This window comes from Diplodia corticola, assembly GCF_001883845.1.
Source record: "Diplodia corticola strain CBS 112549 chromosome Unknown scaffold21, whole genome shotgun sequence".
Lineage (NCBI taxonomy): Eukaryota > Fungi > Ascomycota > Dothideomycetes > Botryosphaeriales > Botryosphaeriaceae > Diplodia > Diplodia corticola.
This window is the reverse complement of record NW_017971500.1, coordinates 140,854-167,724: the sequence shown is the minus strand read 5'-3', so window position 1 is coordinate 167,724 and position 26,871 is coordinate 140,854. Positions and strand designations below refer to the sequence as shown.

At 57.6% G+C, this 26,871-nt stretch overlaps 8 protein-coding genes across 8 annotated transcripts; 3 read left to right on the top strand and 5 right to left on the bottom strand.

Moving 5' to 3' along the window:
* Nucleotides 1-216: 216 nt before the first annotated feature.
* BKCO1_2100058 (uncharacterized protein) lies at nucleotides 217-1,541 on the bottom strand (the record flags this gene model as incomplete). Its single annotated transcript, XM_020272714.1, has 2 exons — nucleotides 217-1,224; nucleotides 1,509-1,541. The coding sequence occupies 2 exons, from the start codon at nucleotides 1,539-1,541 to the stop codon at nucleotides 217-219; spliced, it is 1,041 nt and encodes a 346-aa protein (XP_020130933.1).
* A 343-nt stretch (nucleotides 1,542-1,884) lies between these two features.
* BKCO1_2100057 (vacuolar assembly protein) lies at nucleotides 1,885-6,043 on the top strand (the record flags this gene model as incomplete). The annotated part of the gene is made up of 6 exons (XM_020272713.1): nucleotides 1,885-2,139; nucleotides 2,204-2,230; nucleotides 2,282-3,288; nucleotides 3,339-5,114; nucleotides 5,179-5,738; nucleotides 5,814-6,043. The coding sequence occupies 6 exons, from the start codon at nucleotides 1,885-1,887 to the stop codon at nucleotides 6,041-6,043; spliced, it is 3,855 nt and encodes a 1,284-aa protein (XP_020130940.1).
* A 3,681-nt stretch (nucleotides 6,044-9,724) lies between these two features.
* BKCO1_2100056 (uncharacterized protein) lies at nucleotides 9,725-10,373 on the bottom strand (the record flags this gene model as incomplete). Its single annotated transcript, XM_020272712.1, has 2 exons — nucleotides 9,725-10,260; nucleotides 10,319-10,373. 2 exons carry the CDS (start codon nucleotides 10,371-10,373, stop codon nucleotides 9,725-9,727), a joined length of 591 nt encoding a protein of 196 aa, XP_020130941.1.
* A 1,333-nt stretch (nucleotides 10,374-11,706) lies between these two features.
* On the top strand, nucleotides 11,707-13,557 carry BKCO1_2100055 (extracellular serine-threonine rich protein; the record flags this gene model as incomplete). The annotated part of the gene is made up of 3 exons (XM_020272711.1): nucleotides 11,707-11,788; nucleotides 11,847-11,882; nucleotides 11,951-13,557. 3 exons carry the CDS (start codon nucleotides 11,707-11,709, stop codon nucleotides 13,555-13,557), a joined length of 1,725 nt encoding a protein of 574 aa, XP_020130938.1.
* Nucleotides 13,558-15,144: 1,587 nt separating this feature from the next.
* On the bottom strand, nucleotides 15,145-17,838 carry BKCO1_2100054 (reverse transcriptase; the record flags this gene model as incomplete). Its single annotated transcript, XM_020280096.1, has 1 exon — nucleotides 15,145-17,838. The coding sequence occupies one exon, from the start codon at nucleotides 17,836-17,838 to the stop codon at nucleotides 15,145-15,147; it is 2,694 nt and encodes an 897-aa protein (XP_020130939.1).
* Nucleotides 17,839-18,851: 1,013 nt separating this feature from the next.
* BKCO1_2100053 (glycosyltransferase family 25 protein) lies at nucleotides 18,852-21,699 on the bottom strand (the record flags this gene model as incomplete). The annotated part of the gene is made up of 5 exons (XM_020272710.1): nucleotides 18,852-19,740; nucleotides 19,803-20,011; nucleotides 20,065-20,334; nucleotides 20,435-20,486; nucleotides 20,933-21,699. 5 exons carry the CDS (start codon nucleotides 21,697-21,699, stop codon nucleotides 18,852-18,854), a joined length of 2,187 nt encoding a protein of 728 aa, XP_020130936.1.
* A 486-nt stretch (nucleotides 21,700-22,185) lies between these two features.
* On the top strand, nucleotides 22,186-23,745 carry BKCO1_2100052 (sister chromatid cohesion acetyltransferase eco1; the record flags this gene model as incomplete). The annotated part of the gene is made up of 1 exon (XM_020272709.1): nucleotides 22,186-23,745. One exon carries the CDS (start codon nucleotides 22,186-22,188, stop codon nucleotides 23,743-23,745), a length of 1,560 nt encoding a protein of 519 aa, XP_020130937.1.
* A 1,027-nt stretch (nucleotides 23,746-24,772) lies between these two features.
* BKCO1_2100051 (uncharacterized protein) lies at nucleotides 24,773-26,632 on the bottom strand (the record flags this gene model as incomplete). The annotated part of the gene is made up of 1 exon (XM_020272708.1): nucleotides 24,773-26,632. One exon carries the CDS (start codon nucleotides 26,630-26,632, stop codon nucleotides 24,773-24,775), a length of 1,860 nt encoding a protein of 619 aa, XP_020130934.1.
* Nucleotides 26,633-26,871: the final 239 nt, after the last annotated feature.

Genomic DNA, 26,871 nt, shown 5'->3' with positions numbered 1-26,871 from the left:
CAGGTAGGATCCACCTTGCATGTGCAATTTTGGAACGGATCATTGAGAACTTGATAAATTCTTGGATGTGCTCGACAGCATTTCGTTTATGAACTGAGGGGGGTATCAAAATTGAGTACGGCCGCGCTGAACGCCAGTTGGTACACTAGAATACGTTTAGTATGTACAGATCGTCGGGGTTTTTCAGACCGTGAGACAAGAGATAAAAGTCCAGTCTCAAGATGCTTGAGCTTCGCTTCTTTTGTCTTTGGCAAGCTCTTCCTCCAGGAACAGCTTCAACAGGTTGGAGGTACTTTCTGGGTCCGAGGCCTCTTCCCATTCCTTGAACAGTCGGTTGATCTCCAACAAAATCTCGAAGAAAATCAAATAGATGATGATCCACTCCAAGAAATGGCCATGCTTCTCTTCTAGGCGATCACTGAGGACCTGAGCAATCTCTTGCGCGTAGGTTAGTTTGTCGTTCAGTGCCTTGATGCGCACGGAAACATCCAGAGCGCGGCCAACTTTGGTGTAATAGTCCTCAAGGCCAAGCTCGTATCTGCTATCCCAGAAAATATCCGGCAAAGCATCGGTAAGCTCGGAATACAGGTTGAGTTGAGCCCGGATGTTGAGAAGCTCGCCCGTCTTCATGAGAATGAACTTTCGGCTGAAGCGTAAGCGTGCGCCTTTGGAGAGGACAGTAGGAATGGAGCGAGTAGAGTTGAAATATCCGTCCAGGAGTCCTTCGAGAACGGCGAGCTTAGTCGAGCGTGCCAGCCCAGAAGAAAATGCAATCTTGGCCAGTACAGTGTCCACTTCGTAGTTGGACATGTCTTGTCCGTCTGGTTGGCCGGTTTGTCGGGAAGGATCAAACTCGGGATTCCCAGTCCCCAGGATGATGGTGTCTCCAAAGACATCGCTTCCGCCCCTGTTCGGGTCCTCAACATATGCCAGGTCTTCTGTTTCAACGTTCCTCAGGTGAGGGCCTTCGGCGGCGCCAACCAGCGTGTTGTAGACCAGCCGAACAGACACCTTCTCGGGAACATTCCAAGCGACCACGGTGCCTGACGGGAATATGAAGACATCACCGGTTTCCTTGCTCTCGAGGGCATTGTTGACTTGGATGTGAACAACTTGTGGGTATAAGCCGGTGTTGTAAGGATCTGTCTCAAAGCCCTCGAGGCGAAGAAGGCGAGCAACTTCATGAATATTGTATCTGTCTGTGGCGCAGTAGGCAGTGATTTTCTAGGCCCGAGTCAGCACCAGCAAAACACAAGTGCTTCAAGAGACGAGCCTTCGCATCATCGGTATTGGGAAGTTCGGATTTCGCCCTCATTCTCTTCCGCTGAGCTTCGACAGCGACTTTTCGCAGGGTCGGAGAAGTATTCGCCGAGGTCCTGGCATGTTTCATGGTTTCCCTTTTCGCCTCCTCGACAAGGGGGCTGCTTTCCGGGGCCTCATCCTTCGTTTGACTGTGCAGTCGCGAGGCAGAGGTGGACAGAGAGCGAGCATCGAGAAGGCTAACTGACGGCGCGGGACGGGAAAGCGGCGGGCGGCAACATGGCGGCGGAGAAGGCGTGGGCCTGGCGACTAGTGCGCGAGCCGCGCGTGACGAGAAGGCATTGAAGCGAAGAGCATTCATCGCCGGATCCGGTGGGCTTGGTGCATCAGGGTTCCAAGGAGAGACGAGCTCCGAGTGCTGGTGGACTTTGCGGGAAGGGTTGGAGCTCTGCGGACGGGCGAAGAAGTAATTGGTGGCCGGCGGGCAGAGCTTGGGACTTGGCAGCCGGGATCAGCGGCCGATGGCCGGCAGCGTCATGAGCCGGGACGCCAACACCACCACTCGCGCGCCCGACAGCTCATCCATCCCGCGCTACCTCCTTTCACCGCGGACCATGCCCCAGCATGGCTGCGCAACCAAATGGACTCCACGACGATGAGCTCGTCACCCCTCATCACGAGCCACCCACCACCGCCGAGCCCACCACTGCCGCCGATGTTGAGGTTGAGTCGGACCGCGATGAAGATGAGGACGACGACGGCGAAGACGACGATGACGACGAGCCCAAGCTAAAGTACGATCGCCTCACCAGCACCTTGGGCTCCGTCTACCGCAATGGCGACGCCACTAGCAGCTTCATTGTCGGAGGGGACAAGATGGTATGAACCAACCAAGTGCGCACCAGCTGCGCCGCCCACCTTGAGTCCTGCTAAGCCTCTACAGATCATAGGCACCCACAATGGAAACATTGTAAGTATATGCTACCAACAGCAAGCCGGCCTTGCAGCTGACCCTCAACAGAACGTGCTCTCCATGCCCTCTTTCCAATCGCTGCGCTTCTACCACGCCCACTCGGCCTCGGTCACTTCAGTGTCAATCTCGCCGTTTCCCCCTCCTCTACCAGACTTGAGGGGGGATCCTGTGACCAGAACCGCTACGGAACCCGTCCCTCCACCGGAACGGCGCAGCACTGCCGCGTCTACTGTGTCAAGCCCGCCGTCGAGAACTCCAAGACAGGCACCGCTCCCGGCCACGCCTTCCAATTCGATTTATGTCGCAACCTCTTCAATTGATGGCCACGTCTGTGTGTCATCCCTTGTGGACCAGAAAGATGTCACCCTCAGGAATTTTCGCAGACCCATCAATTCCGTCGCACTGTCTCCGGAGTACAAGAGCGACAGAACTTATCTTTCGGGAGGATTGGCTGGAAACCTGATCTTGACACAGGGAGGACGGCCTGGTGTCAGTTCTGAGGCGAACACTAACAGTGCTGCCGCTGCGGCTTCTGGATGGCTGGGCTCTATCGGACTCGGTGCGAATACTGGGAAGGATACCATCCTCCACTCGGGCGAAGGCAGCATCAGTGCAATTAAATGGTCCCTCTCTGGCGCATACGTGGCGTGGGCAAATGAGCAGGGTATCAAGATAATGCGTTCCAATCTGAAGTTGGAAAGCGTCGACTCGGAGTTTGCCTGGAGGCGGATCGCCCATGTGGATCGACCCTCCCACGGTCAGTGGGATGATATGGCCTCTGTGTGGAAAGCCAGAATAGAGTGGATTGATGAGAAGAATCTCGAAACGAACGACGATGGCCCCATCAAAAATGGCATCGACCGATCTGGGACGGATATCGCAGATGTTCAAAGCTCGCCGAGCAAAAACGGCACGAAGCGTCTAAAGCCAAAGAAAGAGAAGCTATTGGTCGGCTGGGGCGATACTGCTTGGGTTATACAAGTTGATCCAGGCGGAGCCGGCACAGGGAAAAATATTGGAGAAAGGTCTGCAGGACGCGCAGACATTGTTCATAAGTAAGGAACTACGCATTGGGACAGGGAGCGTGTGTTGACTGATCGGACAGGCTTCGATTCGACGACTGTATTATTTCTGGTTTATCGCTTTATACCCCTTCCATACTTCTTGTTCTTGCATATCGCACCCGCGATGATGACGATAACCCTATCAACGCTACAACCACGGACGCGACCAAACGAGGAATACACCACCGATCCAATGGAATCCAGCCTGAGATCCGATTAATAGACGCTGACACATCGGAAGAGGTTGATGTGGACACTCTGACCGTCAGCCGATTCGAGACCCTCTCAGCAGCCGACTACCATCTCAGTACCCTCTATGTTCCACCCCTGCTACCAGGGAGTCCAGTGGCGCAGCGAGGGGCTCTTGAGACAATTAGTGAAGGAATCTGGGGTGCCGGCGTCACGGCTCAACGAATCTTTAGCTCAGGCGCTTCTATAGCCAGCTTGGGGAGCAGCGGCGGTGACAATGGCAAGGGCAATCTGCAGCGCAGCATGACTGGGCAAGCACCCATGGCGAGACAAGCCTTGCTGAAGGGGGGACATCCTTTGGCAGTCTCTGCTGGCTTGAAGATGTTCATCCACAGCCCCTACGACTGCGTCATTGGCGTAAAGCGTGACCTCGGAGACCATCTTTCGTGGCTTCTGGAACATCAGAACTACAAAGACGCATGGGAACTCGTCAACACCAATCCTGAGATCGTGCTATCGCCTCAGCAGGGTGACGAGCCCATGTCCCCAACCGTCGGCACGCCAGTCTCATCACTTCGACGGAAACCGAGCATGGCGGAGTTCTTTGCAGACGATACTTCGCAGACCACCATCTCTGCTGAGAAGCAGCACAACTCGGCCGCGGAAAAGGAAAAGCGTCGCATCGGTGATTTCTGGATGCAGCAGCTTGTTTCCGCGAAAGACTGGACAACGGCTGGCAAAGTTGCGGGTAAAGTGCTTGGGACTTCATCACGATGGGAGCATTGGGTTTGGACGTTTGCTGAAGCGGGTCAATTCGACGCAATCACCCCATATATCCCTACAAAGCAGATGCATCCACCGTTGCCTTCTCTAGTTTACGAGGTCGTGCTCGGCAACTACATCATCCGCGACCGCGTCCGATTGAAGGAGCTTTTGGACATGTGGGATCCGGAACTGTTCAACGTGGGCAGCGTCATCAACGCACTGGAAAGCAAGCTGGATTCCGGCGACGTCACTGAAGACACGGTCGAAGGAGGCGAGCGAGGCAGAGACTGGCGCATTCTTATGGAAGCTCTTGCGAAGCTATACATTGCCGACGGCCGTCCCAAACAAGCTCTGCAATGCTACATTCGCGTGCAGAATGCTGACGCCGCCATGTCTCTCATCCGCGAGTATCGTCTCATGGCTGAAGTTGCCGATGATATCCCGGGCTTCATCATGGTCCGAATCTCTAGGGAGCAAATGAAAATGGCATCATTGGAAGAGCTGGAAGACGCGTCTTCGGAAGCCGTACAGCTTCTCGTCGAAGACGCCTACCAGGGCTTGGTAAATCCCCACACTGTGGTCGAACAGCTCCAGGAAAAGGGCGGCTCGTTCAAGCCTTTCCTGTTCTTCTACGTGCGCGCTCTGTGGACCGGCAAGGGGAGCGAAAGCGAGTTGCGCGCGACTCATGCCCGCATAGTCGACGAAGGAAGGACAATGGTCGAGGATTTTGGCGATCTCGCCGTGGAGCTCTTTGCTGAGTATGACCGAGATCTTCTGATGGAGTTCGTGAAGTCCTCGCAAAGCTACGACTACGAAAAGGCCTGCGCCGTATGCGACTCCCGCCAGTACATCCCCGAGCTTGTGTAAGTCTTTTCATTTCGTTCTTGCATCCACATGCTCAAGCATCAAAAACTGACGACCATGCAGCTACATCCTCTCCAAGACTGGTGAAGTGAAGAAAGCCCTCTTCCTCATCATTGATAAGATGGGTGATGTATCCTACGCAATCTCCTTCGCCAAAGAGCAGGACGATCCAGATCTCTGGGACGACCTGCTCGACTACAGCATGGACAAGCCGCACTTCATCCGGGGACTCCTCGAGGAAGTCGGCACCGCCATCGACCCCATCACACTGGTCCGCCGCATCCCCGAGGGCCTCGAGATCGAAGGGCTCAGGGATGGCATTCGGCGTATGGTCAGGGAGTACGAGATCCAGTTCAGCATCAGCGACGGCGTCGCCAAGGTGCTGCGGAGCGAGGTTGCGTCGGCGATGGAGACGCTGCGAGCAGGCAGGAAGAAGGGCGTCAAGTTCGAGGTGTTGGACAAGGAGCCGGACCACGTCGACATTTTCGTCGAGCCGCTGGCGGAGGCGCAGGACGTCGCGGAGAAGAACGACGACGCGGTCGTCACCAAGCGCGTCGACGCGGCCGCCGAGCCAATCAAGCCCGGGCATTGCGTGGGCTGCAGGAAGCCCTTTACTCAAGACGGTGTGTCCACCCCCCATCATCAACATCTGTTTGCTCTTTTTCTTTTTTTGTTGGATGGTTACTGACAGGGAACAGAGAGGGAGACGCTCATTGGATTCGCCTGCGGTCACGTCTACCACCTTTCCTGTCTCCTCGATTCGGCGGGTGCGAGCTCCAGCGCGTCTGCGGCGTCGATGCTGCAGGCACAGTTTGCCGAGGATGCGGAGACGTCAAGCCACAGCGTCGGCGCCAAGGTCGCGCACGCTCACCTGATTCGCAATGCCATCAGCGGCGGGTGTCCAATTTGTGCCGAGGTGGCAGAGTAAGCATTTCGGTTCTTGGTTCGGTTTGATGGGGTCACGTAAGAACAGGATAGTGGCGGGAGGGGATGATTAGAAGTTTGTGGTTGTGAAAGCATGTCGGTGTTCGTTGAAGCCTCCTGCGTCGGGTTTGTTCTGCTGTTGTTCCGGTTGCTGTATGATGGTGTGGCGAGGTGGTGAGGTGGTGCAATACGACCTTCGTGTGTGAAGTTTTGAGGGGTATAGAATCTCAAAGGAAAAAGACAAAAAAAAGAAAGTAGCAGACCGTGTTCGAGGTGATTCGATCATGATGTCTATAAATCTTCTATAAGATGAATGTACCTATACATAACTGACGTGAAAGTTGAAGAACACAATTGCTATTGGGGAGATAGGAAGAGGGCATAGACCGAAAGATATAGACTTGACACGAATAACCTATAGTCTAAATTCCGAACGCGAGCAAGACCCTCTCATCGGACCGCACGAAGAATCATGGTAAGTCAAGCGGCTGGATGGCGAGAGCCTACAGCAGAAGGTTGATCTCCTCTATCTCTTGCGCTCACACCAGCTGATGCCAAGCCAAGTGGGGCTGGCTTAGTAGTTTCCCACCAGCAGCGGTGACGGTTGACAACTCTAGTGATTTTCTTTAGCTCATGTCAACAAACCACGTTCCCGCTACATTTTAGCGCCGACCAGAAGAACTGATGAGAGCTAGTCAGGGCAGTGCGGCCTTCTTCATCAGCTCAGCCAGGGTCCCTGTTCGGATCAATTGCGGAAGCTAAACTTTACTTGTGCTCAGGTCCGGCCCATGAGTAGTAGCAGTCTGAGCACGCTAGGGGCAGAACGCAGCTGGTTGAAGATTGAACCCAAACGGCTGTTTGGCATACAAGAATGGAATGCAAGTGGCTGGGCAACTTGACTGATGTAAGAACAAGGCAAGCAAAAGTGAAGAGAAAGCGATAAGCTAAAGGCCAAGAATGCCAACAGTCGATCTGTGTGTGAACCCAACATCTTGGTTTTTTTTTCTTGGTTTTTTGCGTTGGGCTGGGCTTTCCCCTCTAAGTACACAAGGCCTCAGCACCTGCTGGCAGTCTTTATGTTAAAGCAGGACGGATCCTGGTCCGTCGGGCAGTCGGCCGGCTAGCAAGACAGGTCGGGACCGAGAGTAAAATAGGTGGGGCGGGACGGCAGACGGCAGACGGCAAGAACGGGCCAATAGGTTGGCGTTGTGGAGGGAAAGAGTAGGCGATGGAAATCAATCGATCAATCAATCAATCATGCAGGTACGGGGGCCATTTTCCCTTATCACATCCATGACGACGCGTGGGTCGAGTGAAAGACGGCATCCTTTAGAAGACAAAAAGCTTCGTATGCAGGCCGCGTCTCCGTCCTTCGCCTACTAAGACATGCATAGCCGGAGGAACTCGACGGTTCGAGGCAAGCGCGGTTGGGGATTCTTGGTCTGTCCTGGGTTTGTGCGGGTTGATAAGCCAGCAAGGCAGCGGCTGCTGGGAACCAAGTTTTTTGTGGTTGTGGGCTGTTTGGGGCGTTTTTCTTTTTCTTTTTTCCTTTTTGTGTCTTCTTATCCTTTGGCGTGGGCGCCTATCACCAAGCCACGGCGTTTCACTGGCGCTGGACCGGGATGTGGCCAGGATGTCGGTTGTGACAAGGTGGAACGCTTGAACGCCTTTGGGGTAGTTTGTCAAGTACAGCCATGGCGGGACAGAGGAGCTTGGCTCCGGAAGGAAAGAGGAGGCGAGTGGTTCGACGATTCTGTTGTTGTCGCAAGTCTGCAGTGGGGAACGAGCGGCGTAGCAAAGCCGGGGTCGAGGCCAGGGTCGCTGAAGATGTGGGGAACGGCGTCGATGAACGAATGCAGCGCCGTTGACAGCGCAGCGACGACAGCAGCGACAGCAGCGACGAGCAGCAGCACGGCACAGCGAGAAAAAAAGAAAAAAAGGAAGTGGAAACATCAGTGGCACAACAGCAGCGGCCCACCATTGTTTTTACCATTTCGTTACTGTCCCGGCGACCGGCCCGTGGAGGCAGGCAAAGAGCGATCGGGAGCGAAACGCGTGGGTTCATGTGGTTTCCCGCATCAGCTCCTCATTTGCGTTGCATGGCCGCCATTCCGCGTCCGGATGGTGCAGCCGGCCAGCGACTGCTTTCTACCGCACCCATGCTCATATGTTAATGACTTGTTGCACATGGCAACCCAGGGAAAAGGCGCCGCGGGCCGAGCAGGAGTCTTTGCCGGACGATGGCCATGGCGTCTTGATGAACGAAGAGGTAGATTGCCGCCACAACGGCGGTAACCACTCCTGTCGTCGTGCTACACTCCCAGCAGCGCTGTCTGTCGCACGACCGAAGCGTCATGCTCTCCCCTCGGTGTGTCCTCGACCCCCTTCGCTGGAGCCCGCGAGTCAACGCTGCAATTGGCCACTCCCTCGGTCCAGTCGCCGGTGTGCGGTGGCTGGTATCGCAGCCTGGCATAGAGCACCCGTCACCCACTCATGCACCGCCATGACTTACATACCCACGTAGTCCCCCATGTGGACGGGAGCACACGCCACGTACGAGCCGTAAGGGAAGGGCGGAAGGTGTGGAACGAAGGGATGAAGATTACACGCCGGTGGCGGGAAACACAGGCAGCCGTTGATCATGGGAGAAAAGAGAGAGCGAGAGAGCAGAGCGAGAGATCGAGAGAGGGGAGCCGCGTCGACGCCGTGTCGTGACGCGACGCGCGCGTCTTCCTTTTCCCCTCTCCCCCTGTGCCCTCCTCAAGCTGCTTTTCGCCGTGCGCATCGCTGCCTGTCATGATGATCCTTTGCTGCGTGCGACTTCCGGATGCGAGATGGAAAATCATTCTCTGGAGCGAGACAGAAACACGCCGTTTGAGCCAATCCGATGCGTCGCGTGCCTTGCTCCAGGGCGCGATCCCAGGTTCCGCCCGCCAAAACCTCCGTCCAGCTGCCGCACCGAGCTAAGACTGAAGCACGCATCCCTGTCTGGACGTGCGGACTGGCTCCTGGCAGCGGCGGAATGAAAGGCTTGATTGCTGCGGTTGCGTCGCGGTCGAGGAAAGGCAGATGGCTAGCGGTGGCTGGCGGCCATGTTTGCTGGCACTCGCGGTGACGGTGGTGACGGTGGTGACGGCGGTGGCTGGGTGGCTGGGCGGCTGGCGGCCCTCACTGGCCCAGGCTTGCCTGTTCCTTATCGCTCCCCAGCCCGTGCGCCGGCGCTGCCACCGGTTGTGGGCCCCGACGGGCACTAACACCCCGGCCGCACCCTGACTCGTCTGCGCGGGACACCGGGCGCTAGTCAATCCGTAACCCATGCGCCCAGGGATGCACGTCAAGATTCGTGGAAGGTGCTCCGCCTGTCGCTCCGCCTGTCGCTCCGCCTGTCGCCCCGTCAAAGTCAACTGAGAGGTGGTGAGGTCAACGCCGGCTCAGATTGTTCAATGCCTGTGCAAAACTACCCACAAACACATCCCACCAACTGTGACCTCCACGCAATGCCCATGTGAATTACAGACCCCTGTCTGGATACTCAAGATCATCCATCATTACCATCCCACCATATTTTTCCCAGTCGTGATAAGTTAACCCGCCAGTCGTACTCCCATAAACCCATGTCGCTCGTTACCGAAGAAGAAAAGGAAAAGAACCCCCATCAATCGCAATTGACTGCATAGCGCGCCGCTTAGGCAAGGGCGACGAAGACGCCGGCGGCGAAGAGGGCGGCCATGGCGTTGTCAAGCTTGACTGCTGCAGCACCGCTGGACGGGGCGGCAGTCGAAGACGCGGCAGCCGAGGTGCCTGCCGCAGCAGAGCTAGCGCTGCCGCTCGCGCTGCCGCTGGCAGTCTCCGAGGCAGCAGCAGAGCTGGATCCACCAGAGCCGCCAACCGAGGACGAGGCCGGGGCGCTGCCAGAAGCCGTACCCGAAGAGGGAGCCGGGGTCTCAGTGCCCGAAACAGCCGAAGAACCAGTAGCGGTGCCAACAGGAGCGGTCGAGGTCGGGCCAGAAGCCGGAGTCTCAGGGCCACCAGGGACCGATGAGACCGGAGCACTGCTAGCAGGCGTCGTCTCGCCAGCCGGGGCAGAGGTAGCCGAAGCGGTGGCGGGGACAGTAGCAGTGGAAGCACCGCCGGTAGAAGTACCGCAGACAGTGACGTAGACCGTAGCGGCGGCCGGGCATTCCTCGCGGCGGATGAGGTCGTTCAGGCCATGCATGTTGCCTGAAGATCTTGTTAGTCTCATGCGGCCATGAGAGTAAGGTGAGGCAAGCAAACTTACCGGCCGAAGCCACGGCGACCAGACCGAAGGAGAGGAGGACCTTGAGACCGAGCATCTTGGTTGTTGTCGGAGTGGTTGGAGTAAGATGTGCGACGCAAAGCAAATGGAGCTTGGGACTGGAAAGCGAATGCTTTGGATCGATGTCTGGAGGAAAAACAGTGAGCACAGGGAGCCGGAGCGGGTGAGGTGGTGCGCGTGGAGCTGTGGCGCCGGGCGCCGCGACGAAGATCAAGCGGAACTCGAAGCGGGGCCGCAATTGAAGCAGCCGCGCGCGCACCAGAGCGGGAGGGTGATTCGGGCTTACCTTAGCTTAGCGATGCCTTGCGAAGGTGTTCGGTGGAGGAGGGAGAGGAAGGGAGTTGGAGGAGGGTAGGATGGCTTTTATGATGGCAGCGCGGGCGCTAAGCGAGCGCCAGGCGCACGGGCCGATGATGGGAGCAGGGCGGGTGTGCGGCCGTGCAGGCGATCAAGGCATGGGCCGATGCGCGCAGGCCCTGGGCGCCCGCAGCCTGGCCAAGTTGTGCAACGCCCGCAGCTGAAACGTCCTGTGCCGCGCTGCAGATGGCCACCCAGCTCTGTCTTGCAGCCGGCCATCATTTCGCCGCTGCAGTCTCTGTGTTTGCTGAATGCTCCACTCGCCGGTGCCCCCGCCTGCCCCGACGACCTGCGCCCTGTGCGGGCCATCGCCCTCGCCCTCGCTGCGCCTGACCATCAGCCCAGCCTCCATCGGCGCGCGTCTATCACCAAAGGGCGCTGTGCGGCATGCAGGACCGCCTTCGCACGTGAGGGGGCGTCCATCGCGCTTTCCAACACCTAGCTGAGCTGCATTTGCAAGTGCGGGATAGTGACGGCGACGTCATGGCTCTGCAGTCGGGTGCCATTCAAGATGCCTTCCAAGGGAGCGGTCCTTTTGCAGCGGTGCTGTCTGCGTACGCACACTGCTGCGCTCCCACGATGCGCGCCGAGCGCTTCTTCGCCGTTTTGCGCGACGTCCGGTGTCCGTTCTGTCAGGTCTTTCCTTGGCGCAAGCCGCCGATGAGCAGGCTCTCTCGCAGTTTCCTTTGCCATTGATCTTCGAGCGGAGTCGTCTTGCCTGCTGTGCTCGCCGCTGCCCGCCGGTTCAGTCGTGACTGCTGCACTGGGGTTGCGGCATCGCCAGTGGCGCGGGCCAGCGACTTCTGCCTCGCGGCTTCCTCATCCTCAACGGCCTAGCGTAGGTACTTCAGCCAAACTTCCCGTCTTCTCCTCTTCCTCTCCTCTCCACCAACTTCAGCCTGTCGTTCCGTGTCTCTCTCTCCAGTTCGCTTTCTTGCCTTTGTCCTCAACTCGTCCATCGCTTTCTGCCTCTTCGGCCTCCTGCTCTCGTTGCCCAGTCCGCTCCTTCGACAATGCTCAACATGCTGCTGCTCAAGCTTTTCATGGCTCTGGCCGCTCTCGTGTCTGCAACTCTAGCTGCGAAGCATGGAGATTGTAAGGCTCAGAGCTCGCGCCTCCAGCTGCCTTCGCTTGAGTGCTCACTGAGACACAGACGTCCTGCCGGACCAGCCCCTTTCCGACCCTCAGTGTGAGTTGCCTCTTTCAGAAGCCATTCACATCTTCCCCACCGAGTCCATTGCTGACGAAAAGCTGTAGATGAATCTGAGTACACCACCAGCATTGTCTTCGTCGATGTCATTCCGGCCGTTACCACCTCCACCGTCTTCGCAACCTACGAGGTTACCGTCACGAGCTGCCCCAGCTCCGTCACCGACTGCCCGACGTTGTCTGCCTCTGTCTTCACCTCTTTCGTTCCCATCTCGACCACGGTGTGCCCCATCACCTTGACGTCCTCGTACACCAGCAACGTCACCACCCCATGGTACCCCACAACCTCGCCAATCTCCATCCCCTCAGTTCCGGTTCTCCCAACCCCCAGTACCACATTGCTTCCATGGGTCACCTCCTCCTCCACAACGTACTCCATGTTACCTCCTTCGCCCACCTCGCCGATTGCAGGCACCACCTCGTCGACAACCTTTGGCACTGGCTTCTCGTCCTTTTCGCTGGTCTGGCCTTCCGGCTACCTTTCGTCGTTTGTGTGGCCTTCGACCATCGTCTATACTCACTCGAACACCATCACACTGGGAGGACCAACGACGTTCGTGACCACCACATCCACCTCGACAATGTCGGTTGCTTCTCCCTCGGGCCCCTCCTCCTCTTCCTTGCTGATCCCGGTATCTTCTGGTGCTGCATCCTCTTCTTTGCTCATCCCAGTATCTTCTGGTGTTGCCTCCCCTTCGTCACTGACTCCAGTATCTTCTGGTGTTGCCTCCCCTTCGTCAATGACTCCAGTATCTTCTGGCGCCACCTCAGGACTTCCGTTGTCAGGTTACTCTTCGAAGCCAAGTTATCCTCTATCGTCCAGGTTCCCGGTGCCGATCACGTACCCGTCGGGTGTTGAACCATCGTTGCCTGCGATCTCAAGCACCTTGTCTTTCGACACGACTGCTTTTCCTTCGGGCTTCTTCCCGTCAACACCCAGCCCTTACTCGGACGTCACTCCTGGTTCGCCCACGGCTACCTCTGGCCTTCCGGTCGCCTCTTCCAACATTACGGTTGTTTCCTCTGGCCTTCCGGTTGTTTCATCTGGCCTTCCGGTTGTTTCCTCTGGCCTTCCGGCTGCTTCCTCTGGCCTTCCGGCTGCTTCCTCCGACCTTCCGGTCAGTTCTTCTGACATCCCGGCTGCTTCTTCTGGCATCCCGGTTGCTTCTTCTGGCATCCCGGCTGCTTCTTCTGTCATCCCGGCTGCTTCTTCTGGCATCCCGGCTACTTCCTCCGAGCTCCCGGCGGCTACCGGGTCAGTGTCAACCCCAGTGGCCTCGTATACGCCGGTCACCGTCATCTCGATGGACACATTGACTTCCGGCACCCTGGTTGCCCCGACGTACACTGGTGATAGCTCGGCGACGCTCCCAGCCTCCATCGACACTCTGACCTCATCGGTATGGTTGACCCCGATGGTTCCGCCCTATGTTCCATCGACGCCAAACGCCACCAGCGTCACAACCGCCTCCAACACTTTGGTCACTGCTGGAAGCACCACTGCGGCACCTGTCACAACCGGAAACGGAAACGTCAGCAGCATCGTCCTTACTCCGACAGCAACACTGTCTGTGTTCCAGGGACTTGGCACCAAGCACTTGGCTGGCGCCTCTCTCGCGCCCATTTTCTTCGCTGTCATGGCAGCTCTCTTCTGATTCGCTCTTTTTTGTTAGGACTGGTGGGCCATGTGTAACGATTCATCAGTATATTTTGCTGACCAAGATTCGCTCTTTTGCTCGTCCTTTTCGCTCATTTCAGTAATGTCTTCTCTCATGCTTCAGCATTGCACGACTCACCACCTGCATTTGTTGATGCATCTTGCCCTACCCTTATGTAATTCACCCTTCGATGTATGCATTCACAAAATAGAAGTCAATGTAGCACAGTCAATGCAAATAGCCTCGCATCACCAAGGATTCTTCTTGTCATCCTGAATTTGAGTTTGAAGTGGCGCAAACAACACAGCATGCAGCTAGGCCCGGGCGCTTGCTGCGGGGACCGCCGGTTGGCTGCATGGCTGTACCGAGACTGGTGCTGACGCTGTGTTCGGGATGGTGGTGTTGCACGACGGCAGATGGGTCCGGGTAGGGTCAGGACTGCAGGTTGCGGAGGCGAGAATGGAAAGTGAAGAGGCGAAGTAAGGAGGATGGGTAGTGAAGACAAGCTTTTTTCTTCCTAATGTGCGCGAATACGAAGGCGGGATGGCGGCTGCGCGCGGGTCGGCGCACACTTGGCCAGGTCCGGCCCAGAGCGATCTCCGTGTCTGCAGTGGGGTTGGTGGATTATTGGGGCGATGGACGCGAGAGAAAAAGGCGGGAGGTTGGTGTTCCTTCGCGCCGCCCCACTACTCGCCCTTGGTCCCTTCGTTCCTTCGATCTGCTCATCACTCGTTCCTTGAAGTAGTAGTAGTCATCAAAGATCGCGACGTGTGGGCCCTGAAGGTTGGTATGTAATGCCGACCCCGACGTTGATCAGCACCAACCAAGCGCTTGTCTAATTTATAAGACATATGCATAGACCGGCCGAGCGGGCGGGCCATTGCCGGGTGGGACGAGGCGGCTGAATTAACACTATGATGGTTGATTATGGGTGTAGGGTGTGCATTATTATTCTCCTTTTTTGTAGCGTGGAGATGAACTCAAAAGAAGACCATGCGTTTCCCCGGATGGCAAAGGGGGTGTGTGCCCGGTGCCGTGACTGGATGGGGGATGGATGGATAGAAGGAAGGCAGGGGGTTCCTCTTTTTTGGCTTGTTCATCGTTCGGTCATAGTCTCATAATTACTGTTGCGTCGCTTCGCGCCTTGTTGACTAACTAGCAGAACAGGGCTGCAAGTGGCGAGAGCTCGCGACCCTTGGCAAGGAGGATGATGAGGGAAGAACAATCATCGTCCAAGTCCAAGCTTCAATTGAACCAAACATCCCACGTTGGCGACGCAATTAATACTTAAGCAGAGAGGTTTTCCTATTTGCTTCTGTATCATAGAGTGAGTGAGTATCGTGGTGCTGTCTGAGCTATACAAACTGTACAGTTACAGTAGAGCGTTGTGCTATGATACATCTCTTAGTCCTGTTTTCCTCTTCCCTCCCCTGTTCATTGCCCAACAGGCCAATCTCCCCTTTCCAATATCCCATAAGCGGAGTGGTATCTTTTTTTTCCTTTGTTTCCGAATCCCAAAAAAAAACATGAACGCCATAACCATACGCGCCGTGACTCATTCATCCATCCAACCTGTCGACCGCCTCAGCCCTGCCATCTCACCCTCTCGCTCCGCAGGATGCTGATCAGTCCAAGCGGCAAGAGGCCCTTGTCGCAAATGGCCAGGCCTCCAAATCGCTTGTCCGTCTCACCGGCGTAGAGGGCGATGATCCACTTCCAGTAGGGGCTCAACGAGCTCCATCTGTGGCCCATGCCTTGGGTGCTGTACCGATCGGCCGGCAAATGCTCCATGGCGTTGGACACCTTGGCCGACTCGTCAACGTGTATCTCTTCGATGGGTTCCAGGTAGCGCCGGTAGGCCACACTGAGCTCAGACGCCGTCTGTTCGACGAAGCGCATGTACTCGTCCAGGCTCATGAATGGCTCGCCTTCGAGGTTCTTGGGCGTGCTCGGGTCGACCGGAACGTCGCCAGCTTCAAAGAGTTCCTTGGCGTCCTCATAGCCGCCCCGCTCCCGCTCGAGGGCGAGATTGAGTTCGTCGATCGTGTTCTTGCGCATCCTTTGAGAACGCATCGCATACAGCTGGACGAATGGGTCCAGCAAGCCGAGACCACCCAGCTCGACCGGGAAATGGAAGAATGCGTCCGGAATCGGACGGCCACCGGTGATGGCCTCGGAATTCCCAAATCGCTTCGTGATGGTGGTGCGGAGGTACTCAACAACATTGCCAGCGCCCGACTCAGCGAAGAGAGAGCGCTGTATATGTTCAAATGCCTTAATGCACATGTTCACGTGCTCCCGGCCCAGACAGTGCGCTGGCTGACCGAAATTCGTGGAGAAGAAACGCCCAACGTAGCCGTTCCAGGCTTGGATCCACCCGAAGACGCTGTTGCATGACTTGAGCTGACGGCTGAGCTCCTGCACGTGTACGGCCACCTGCTCCTGGTCGATGATCCAGCGGCGTTCATTGGGGTCCAGTTTCAAGAAGCCCCATCGAACTGTTCCCGTTGGCAGCGATTGATGAAGCGGGGCCAAAGATTGCTTGTCAGGGCTCACAATCTTGACCGCCGCCGTCTTCTCTGCGTTCAGCTCCAGACCCGTCACCGAAGAAAACTCCTGCAAAGCCTGCCACGCCTTGACGCAAGTGCTTTCCTGGCCCCAAAACCAAATGTCGTCATGGAAGCGGTACAGGACAGCACCACCGGTCGTGCGGTGAACAGCGAAGTCAAGACAGAACAGAACAGCCTCTCCGAGAGCATCTGCCAACACATGACCCATCGGAATGCCGTTCTTCCGGATTTTGGCCTCGGCGTTGGGGCCATCTTGGGTAAATACGAGCGGAGCCGCAAGGAACTTCTTGATGAAATCAAGCCAGTTGTTCTTGAGACCAAAGTACTCGAGCACGGTGAAGATTGTGGCATGAGGAAGTGACGGGCCGAACCACTTGAAGTCGCTAGCCAGGATTGTGAATTCGTCATACAACTTGGTGTTGATGAGCATTTCCGTGGAAGCCAGGCGTAGCAATTGTTGTTTGATCTCCACTGGAGACTTGGTATCTCCATACTCGGAATCTACATCATCATCCTCCGCCATGTACTCGCGACCGCCTTCATTCACTTTTGATGGAAGCTGTGTCATGAAGAAGTCGTCCCGGAACTCGGAGAAGCGGATGTCACGCACCGAGTCGGAGCTTTGAATGTTGTCCTTGCCCAGGAAGTAGTGGCGGCGCTGCCTGTCGGCCCTCTTCATGGCGCGGTAGGGAGCTTGAACCCAGGCACCCGAGTAGTAGTGGTTTCTGAAGGCATCCTTGAGCATGACAGCGATGTGGGCGCCGATGACTTGTATCAGGATGGCGGTGTGAATTTCTTCGTCCATGTAGGCGCGATACTTGCCATTCAGCTGGCGGCGGAGGAGAACCGGAACAGGGCCGGGCCATTCCCAGTTCTTCAGCGAGTCGAGGTCCATGCGGAGTACGTCAACCATTTCTTTGATAACCTCTGGGCGTGACTTCAAGTCAACAAGAACCTCGCGCTTTTGACCAGTGAAGAGATCGCCCTTCAAGATGCCTTTGATGGCCCAACGGATGGTATCCTCGCCAACACTGATATCGCCTTTCCACTTGCCGATGTCGTCGCGCAAGCGTTCCAGTGGAGTCTTGTCCATGCGTTTCGACTTCTTTGTGGCGACGAAAAGGTCGTCGAGGTACTTCTTGAGAGCGGCAGTGTCGACTTTGGGCTCATTGAATATGAATTGCTCGAGCGTCTGGCGCTGCTCATGCATCTCCTCACGGCCAACGACGTCGAACGAGTCGGAGGCATCGCCCGAAGAAGCGGAGGCGGCTTCAGGCAAGTCCTCCTTGGTTGCAGAGGAATGAGAGTTGAGCTGGGACATGGCGTCGCTCGGGTTTTCGATCCACTCGGTGACCAGTCTGCCAAAGAGATCGGCATAGTTGTACTTGTCAGTGTGGACGTCGAGGCTCTGTTCCAGCCAGCCCTTCCATTCGGCCAGCAGAGTGAGCGACACGGAAGGGTCGTGACGGACCTGGTCAAGGAAGCGCTCGATATTCTTCACAGACGACTGGCCTTCGTTGAAGGCGATTTTGTTGTCCTTGAAGGCGGCGATCAGGATCCGAACCTTTTCGGCAGCGTTGTCGGCCTTGCTGGAGGCGCTCAACATGGCTGTCTTCTGGGCCTCGAAGGCACGCCGGTTCTCGGCCAGCTTGGCCAACTTGCGGTCGGTGACATGGCGCAAGGTGGACGTGACGGCACCTCCAGACATGGTGTTGGATTTGGTGGCTGTTGAGAGGGACCGATTAGAATGGCTGCCAAATGGGGCAGAGCTGGGGGGTGGAGGGAAGCCGGGGATGCCTCTGCCTCTACCTCTGCCTCTGACTAAGCCTCTTCCTCTGACCATGCCCCTAGCGCGAGGGCTGAAGTGTGCTCGGCGGCGCTCTAGACTGCTGGGATCATTCATGTTAAACGGTGGATGGGGGTTGAGGTAGGTAGCTGGGGCTGACCTGGGACTTCAGGCTGGAGATGAGGACAGGATGGCGAGGAAAAGACAGCTCGGGGCAGCTCTTGCCAGCTTTATAGGCTGAGGAAGCTGCAACGCCGGTGGAGGGGAAGGCGGCAGACACACTGCAGAGACTGCGGCAAACTAAGACGGACACCTACATAGCGGGTCGCCGTGAGTCAATGCGCCTTCCCCACATCTGCTTGCTGCCTGCCGTGTTGCCTGGCTGCCGCGTGGCAAACGTCCTGCTCCTTTGACTCAGGTGCCGACGTGGGCGGCGCGGGAAGGACAGCCCCGCGGGTGGCAGCAATGATGGATTGTTACCTGGAGCTGGCAGGCAGGCACGCAGGGCGGCATGGGGGCATGGGGCAGGCAGCCCTCACGCAGCCCTCACGCAGCACTCACGCATCCCTGCGCCGATCTCTCGCTAAGTACATACTTAGCGTCCGGCGATCCAACACCGCAACCAGACCCCGCCTCCTCCCCGACACCAACGCCTCCGGTGTCGCTAACCAGCTCCGGCCTTGCCGAGCACACCAAACGCATCTCTGCTGCTGAGCGCCCCCCTGGTGTCTCTGCAGTGGCAAGCGAAGTTCCAAGCCGAGGGCGTTAATGTGACGAGCATGTGCTTATTACCCAGTCTATTACGGAAGACACTGCGAGCTGGCTATGATGGCATCAAGGGAAAAAAAAAAATGGCGGGTGCGTTGCTCGGAATTTTCTTACTTTGTTCAGAGTTCTTGAATGGGCATTATTCGCAACCCAACACGCCACATTCCCTAGAAGCTATCCAAAGGATCCTCCTCCCCATCCCTCCACAAATCCACGTAATCCGTCCTGCCATCCACCAGCCTCGGAAAGTTCAGCCGCGTGCTCCAGCGCACATTCCGCGTGAAAGCCTGGCTATTGTAGCCGTCGCCATGGTCGGAGATGTCACTAAACGCCAGCTTCGCGCCAACGGGACGATGGTGCTGGAACAGCTGCGGCTGGACCGTGAGGCAAGCCGGAGCGCGCAAGACGTCTTCTCCGCCATCGCACAGGGCGCGGAGCATCGAGTCGAGCTTGCCCGTCAGCCGCCGCACGCCCATCTCGTACAGCACGCGGCGCGCGCCCGGCTGCGACACTGCGTAGCCCAGCGTGCAGGTGCCTTGGCGCGCGCGCGACACGACGCGCGTGTGCGCCGGGTATTGCTGGCGCAGCTCGTCGCTGCCGAACTGCTTGTCGACGTGCTGTGGCTCCGGGACCGTCGGGTCGTTGGCCATGACCACCCGCCCGAGCGGTAGTAGTGACGGCGGCCGCGTGTTGGCGGTTGCATCCGAGGCGGGCGAGGAGGCGCCGCGCGGGAACCGGACGCCGCAGTGGCCGAGCCAGAGGACGTCCCAGCGGTCGATGTCGCCGTATGGGGAGGTGGTGGGTTCGGCCATCAATTCGCCGTTGTCGCTGTACTCGTCGAGCATGAAGTTCTGGGGTTCCTGTTCCTGTCCTGCCGCGGGGGACGGGTGTGTGGGATCCAGGAACTGGTCGGGTTTACCGGAGAGGGGTTGCACGAGCATCTGTGACGCTCTTGCGAAGTCTCGCAGCTGAGATTTGATGCGTAGGTCCCAGTCTGCATCGTCTTCGAGGATGAGGGCGGAAGTGAGGTTTTGTTCGACGATCCTTTGATGGTGCCTCGGGGTCAGTCAGTTCGTCCAGAGCCCTCGTTTGCTGGAACGCCGAGACGATTTGCTCACTTTCTGATCGCGTTTAAATGCGCACGCCATGAGCCCAAGGCTGCTCTGTTGAGATTTGCCTCTTTGCCCCCGGGCGGCAGTGCCCTTTCAGTGACTTCAGTGACGCCGTCGACGTACTCGATTTCCATGTCAGTCAGGGCGGCGGCTAAGGACATGGAGTCCCGATGGTCTGTCCGTGATGGTAAGTTGATAACAAAGATCTTTTGAAACTGTTTCGACGGCAATCAGTGCGCTGGCATCGAGGGACGGTTGGTGCACTGACCCCAAGTGTTCGATTGAAGACATCTTGCAGATATCCAGGATTGTTCGAAGAGACCGGAGCGGATTTCAGGGGTTGAGGAAATGTATTGGTATCGTTGAAGCCAAGGAAAAGGAAGAGCAGCATAGCAAGGCTTCCTGCGCCTGCCAATGCACTTCGTAGGTGGAGGGACGGTGTAAGCATCTCGTCGGCAGTACGGTTGATTGCTGCACGCCACTTGCACGGTTTAAAAGGTAGAGTCCCATAGATGAAAACCAAAAGCTGTTTGGGCGGCTGGAATGCGGCAACGTGACGACTGTGCCGCATAGAAAGTCATAAAAACAGACACCATTCCGCCCAATGATGAGACGTGAAGCACCGGGAGCCAGCCTACCGATAGGCGCGAGTACCATTCGGTTGGCACCTGTGGGGTGGGAAGGATCTCTCTAATTGGTCCTGTCAGTTGCTTTGCCGCCCGACCCGGTCATTTTAGCAAGCGACAACCGCGCCGCACAAGGAGCCTGATACGGAAGCGCGGAGCGATCTTAGTGAGTCAAGCGAGATTAATCAATGACAGCAGTGAAGCTCTTTTCCTTCTTTAGCTCGACCAAAGAATAGTTTGGCGCGTGCCAGAAGTAAAGTCTTGAAGGTGTGCGATGGCTTCTCAATGATGCCCTTTGATCCGAACCAACACACCAGCCTACCGACCATTTTATGACTGCTTTATCTAGATCGCAAGTCTGAAGCTCTGACAGCTGCCTATACCACGTTAGAGCTTTTGGTCAGAGCTTTCCCTACATCTATACCCTCTTTCTTTCCTGTCACTCTTTGGTATCTCCCGCGGCACACGATCTCTCACGACCCATTCCAACCTTTCAACCCGTCCCCTCACCTCTTCTCTCCCCTCCCCTCCACCCACTCGTCCCTCAAAAGCCCAAACAAGTCCAAATCCCGCCACACGCCCCCCTTCCACACCGACCTCCTCAACGACCCCTCGCGGCGAAACCCGATCTTCTCCAACACCCGCACGCTCCCCACATTGCCGCTGTATACGCAGCCGCCCAAGCGCTCCAGGCGCGGCACCGTCTCGAACACCCAGTCGGCGTAAGCCGCGGCGGCCTCGGTCATGATGCCGCGGCCCCACGCCGCCTCGCCCAGCCAGTAGCCCAGCTCGGCGGAGCGGGCGTGCTCGCCGACGCCCGGCTTGACGCCGATGCCGCCGACGCACTCGTCGCCGATGCAGATGGCGTAGTGGATGGTCGCGGGCCAGGTGATCTCTGGCTGGGGTGGTAACGGGGCCGTCGGCGCGGTGGGCGTGAGCTGTTGCGCCAGAGGAAGCTTGTCGGTGGTTGTGGTGGCGGCGGTAGCAGCGGCGGAGTCGGAGTCGGGGTGGGGTCCATCGTCGTCTTTGGCAGCTTCCTTGGGGAGGTTCATGGCGATCCAACCGTGGGCTCTTTCCAAAGTGTAGGGGTGCGGGAACATGTTCGTCATCCATTGGGCGATGCGTGGGTTGTTGGCATGTCTAGCGATGTTGGAGGCATCGGCAGGGTGGTACGGACGGACGATGCATGTTTGAAGGGTGAGGAGCGGTGGGGGCGGAAATGGAGGGGCTGGCTTGGTCACCGCCGAGGTGCTGCTTGTGCTGTCTTCGGTGTTCATCTTGGTGAGCTTGTTGAAAGGTCTGAAGGCGGCAAGTGGTTTTAAAGACGACTAGGACTAGTCTAACGGGGGAGCAGATATCTCAGGTTAGAAGAGGGGGAGTGAGCATGGAAAGGGAAGGTGTTGAAGCAGCCAGTCATCCGTGGCTGAGTCACGCGCTTTGCAACACAGCAAGATATAGTTGGACGATAGCATCGCTGTATCTGCGCCGGTCCACTGCTGCAGATATTTGCAACGATGGAGTTGGCCCATTACCACAACGAGCATGCATACAAGCGACTGGTGCCGCAGGGCGAAAGGCGAAGCTGTGGAGCGGCGTAGATACTTATATACCTGCCTCGCTGGGGCTAGCCCTCGGTCGGCCCACCTTCCCTGTCAACGCGTTGCAACGCGTCTCCCCGACGCGTCTTCCTCGCACCACCCACATCCCTACCCTTTGATCCCGCATCGCCTCCGCGCATTGCGCCGCACGCTCGCTATACGACCATGAGGACCTACTCGCGGCTCAAACGAGCAACTCATTTTTCTTCTGAGCCTCCCGCCAAAAAACGTTGCATCCTTGACGACGACGACGACGACGACGACGACGACGACGACAACGACGCCGACAACGACAACGCCGCCGCCTTATTACCATCTAGCGACGCCGCTCTCCTCCGCAGCGATGTCGCCTGTTCTCCACCTCGCACCAGCCCACCCCGCGAAACCAGCAGCAGCACCGCGCTGCCCTCTTCAACGCCGCCCTCCTCCCCACCACCTCCAACACTCCAAGCAACCACCGAGCCTACGTCTCCGCTGCCGCTGCCGAAGCGCAAAACCACATTCTCGTTTTTCGGGCGCAGAGCAGCAGCAGCAGCAGCAGCCACCACCAGCAACAGCACGCAGCAGCCACTAGCCGAACGCCGCAGCCCCAGCAACGTCCAAACCGGACCGGCATCGCCGTCGTCAGCAGCAGCGGAAGCGACGACGACGACAACGACAACAACAACCTCGGACGGCAAAACGAGAACAACGGCGAAACCCGCCGGGCAGCGGCGGCAACGGCGCTTGACGCAGCTCCAGCTCGACCTCGGCGTCACCCCGGTCCAGCGCACGTGCAGGACGTGTGGGATGGCGTATGTGCCGTCGAACGCGGAGGACGCGGTGCTGCACAAGCGCTTCCATGCGATGAACGTTGGCGGAGTGGACGTGGGCAAAGGCTTCTTTTCGAGAATCGCGGAAAAGGGTGGAGGGGGAGGGGGAGGGGGGGATGTCGTTTGGGAGAAGGGCGTCGATGGTGATTTCGTGGTCGTTGTGGCGAGGAGGGGCAAGGCGGCGGCGAGAGCAAGGGTGAGGAGGGTGTTGGAGGTTGTAGAGAGGGAGTTGGGAGCGGTCGAGATCCCGGAGGATGAACTGTGGGGCCAGCTTGTCGTGGATGGAGAGATGGGGGGCAGACTTGCACGCGAAGAGGAAGACACCAGGAATAGCAGAAGCGCGGAGGTTGACAAGGAACACACGCCCAAGCCGCAGAAGGGTTCAGACGGAGCCGGCGGGAACAGAGCGCATGAGGGGGCTGTCATGTGCGCTGACCGCTTCAAAGCATACCTCTACGTCAGAAACTCGAAGTGCATAGGCCTCTGCCTTGCGGAGCGCATCACCGAAGCACACCGCGTCGTGGCTCCATCAAAGGACGGCTTGAACCAGTCGCAAAAGCCAACCGTGACGAGCACGACGGACACCCCTCGACCTTTTCCTGACACTTCAACCACGCCAACAAGTACTCCTCAGGCGCTCACAACATCGTCCACCACGTACCCGGCCGACCTCGGCATCTCACGAATATGGGTCTCGTCCTCGTATCGGCGCCATGGAATCGCCCTCGCGCTTCTCGACGCCACCGCTCACGATTTCTGTGCTTACCGTTGCGAAGAATACGACGGCAACGGCGGCGAGAACGGGAAGCGCTCAATCAAAGAGCGCATTGCTTTCAGCCAGCCTACCGACAGTGGAGCCAGGCTGGCGCGGAAGTGGTTCGGTACGGAGACGGGGTGGGGAGTGTATTGGTGAATACACACCGGAAACGGCAGTATTGTATATGACATGTGAATGGTGTGGTTTGACTTGGTGGGAATCGCGGTGCCTATGTGTGACATGGCTGTTGCGTGATCAAGGGAAGACTAGAAAGGGCTGATGTTATGATTACGAGTACCCATGGTCACGAGTATCCACGAGTACGAAGAAGGCGAACGGGTCAGGCGAAGACTTGTCGCTCAACCAAGACTAGAGGGAAATAGACATAGAAAGGACATAAAAGTGCCGCGGGAAACCTACGATACCCACATAATTGGAAAAAAAGACATTTGGCAATTTGCCCTCCCGTCCACCGGCTGTCACATTGCATTGGATGAAAAGAAAGGAAACGGCCCTGCAGCAAATTGCAGGCCTGCTGCTACTTGTCACAGTTCATTACGTTTGAGCTAATATATGAACCACAAAGTTCACACCCATTCGCACAACATAAAAGACGGATGAAAGATATCTTCTCCTCATTTAGCACCACACACTCATCATTGGATATGCGCAATTAGTACCACGGGAAAAAAACGAACTGCGATTGCATCGAAGGGCTTGAAGCATGAACGAGTGGAGGAAAGATGAATTATGCTTGTCGGCATCCTCTTTCCCTTTCCCACAATGTGCTGCTCTTTCTAACGCCGACAAAGGGGTGACGGCCAATTCCGTTACGCCTACGCTCTCCTCTCTCTCTCTCTCTCTCTCTTTCGGCGCAGCTTGGGACGCAGCAGAAATCGCAAGGTCAAGCAAGCAATGACGGACAGGGGTTTTGTAATAGAGAAAAAAAAACAAATATGAAACACAGGGACGCACGTACCGAGAGAGAAGACGCTGGAACGATGCAATGGGGACTTGAACACTTCCGGAACAGGCTATACCACCCAATGACATAAACACACGCGCTGCGCTGTACCATGATCAGTTTTGCTACTCATTTAGCCCCCCAAAAAAAGCCAAAAGCCAAACCGACCCCATTCCAATACCGAATTTATTGTCCCAACTCTCCTGCAAGTCTCTGGAACTACGCCTTCGTGGCAGACTTTTGCCTCAAGGCCTCAATCTCCTGCTGCAGCTTGTCCAGCTCACTCAACACATCCACCCCGCCCGCAGCAGCGCTCGCAGCCGTGACGCCAATCGCACCACCATGTGGATTCGTCAAATCCTCCTCCTTCACGCTAGCGTGCTCGCCGAACACCCTCTCACTTGCGCCACTGGCCGTCCGGCTCCTGCTCTTGAAGTCGCCGCTCGACCGCCGATTGTCGCCCGCGGCGGCTGCCAGCACACTGGCGCTGGGGCGCTGCATCTCGAAACTGCTCTTGCTGCTCCCACGGCGGGGAGGCGGAGGGGGAGGACCGCCAACAGCCGGACTGGTCACGTCGAGCGCAGAGCCCGATAGACGATTGGTGCGGATGCTTAGGGAAGGATTGTGCATGGAGCTGGCAGTGGAGCGGCGGGACGAGGATCGGCTCGCCGCGTTAACATTGGGGTCCGTAGTGGATGAAGAAGTAGCGCCGGAGCGGCGGGTAGGTGGCGGCGGCGGCGGCTTGTTGAACGAGGTGGAGGATGTGGCTGACGCCGCGGGAACCTGCTCTGTAGATGAAAGGGGCGTTTCCGGTTGGGATGGCCTTTTTGCCGCCGAGTTGCTACGCGAAAGGCTACCGGAAGACTTCAGCTGGCTCTGCCGCCGGGCCAGAGGCGGGGTTGGGGGTTTGCGCCGCTGCGGCGCAGGAGGCTCCGGGGTCTTGACAGGCGGAGAATTCTCCGCCACCTCATCCGAGAATATCGGTGACTCAGCGGCATCCTTGGCGGGTACAAGCTCCGGTGGTGGTAGTGATGGTGAAGGGAGGTCCTTTTGTTTCTGCCCTGAAGGGATGCGGGGCCGCGGAGGGAGCGGCTTCTGTCCATTTGATGATGTTCGCTTTGGGGTATCGGGCTTTGTGGTTGGAGATGCGAGTGATGGAGAAAAGTCAGAGAAAGATACGGTCTGTGGTGCTCGTGTTATGGATTTGCCGTGTCTATGCTTCGGAGGAGGCGGCTTCGGCTTCGCCCGCGTTTGCTCTGTGCCGACGGGCGTCGACTGGTCGTCTTGGTTGCCGCCATCAAACGAGGTCCGCTCGTAAGAACTCCGGGGCGAGTCATCGTGGGCTCTAAGGACCGAGTCATACATGGAGTTCCTGGAGGCGGAGGAGGCATCAGTCCCACTGCTGGTATCACCACCTACGTGGGCGTTTGCTCTTGGCTGTGCTTCCGCGGTTGTAGATGCGCCAGAAGGAGTTATGTCAGCGCTGCCGGTCATGAGCAGCTTCTTGAACGAGTCCACATCCATGGATCCCTTCATCCTGTGGCCGGCCGGCCGATCCACCGTCTTTTCTCCACCCGCAATGGTCGTTTCCGACTCGACGTCCTTCTGGCGTGTGGAAGGCTCAATGTTCGCCAGCGTCCGCTCAAAGGGATTGGGTATGCCCGAGGAGCGCGGTGGCGTGTCGCGGCTGGACAGCTGCCCGGAAGCGGCAGGCTTCAGCGGCGCATCGTCATCCGGGGAGTTTTGGTCGACGGTACTGTCGTCGGACAGCTCATGTGCAATGGCGTCAGGGTCGCCGGCAGTGTCCGTGGACGGGGGAGGAGAAGCAGCATGGTGAGTGGCGGCCAGACGTCTTGCGAGGTTGCTGTCTATTTCCGGGCTGGACGGTTCCGGCGGAGAGGGCGGAGGGGATGCCACACGAACGTGCTTCTTTGTCCGCGCAGGGGCTGTGGACACTGAGTCAACATGGAGTTGGGATGCAGGGCAGTTGGACTGGGCAAGGCCTACGCTTTTGGTCGGCAGCAGGCCACAGGTCGGCGGGTGCGCGGGATCCGTCGTGTCCGGCGGTGCTGGCAGCATGCAGCGCAGGCGGCGGTTGGGAGCGGCGGAAGGGATTGCCTGACATGGCGGCTGGAGGGCGGCGATTCGATCAGCAGCGCATCATGAGCACGGTGGACATCGGAGGGGCATGGCGAGGGCGGCAGTCAGGAGGCAGAGGAAGTCGCGCGCTGAGGCTTGGGTGCTGATTATCAAGTCGGTCTCTCGGGGCCTTCGTCCATCCCACGTCACATCCCTGCCCGCCGCTTGCGACCCCGCCA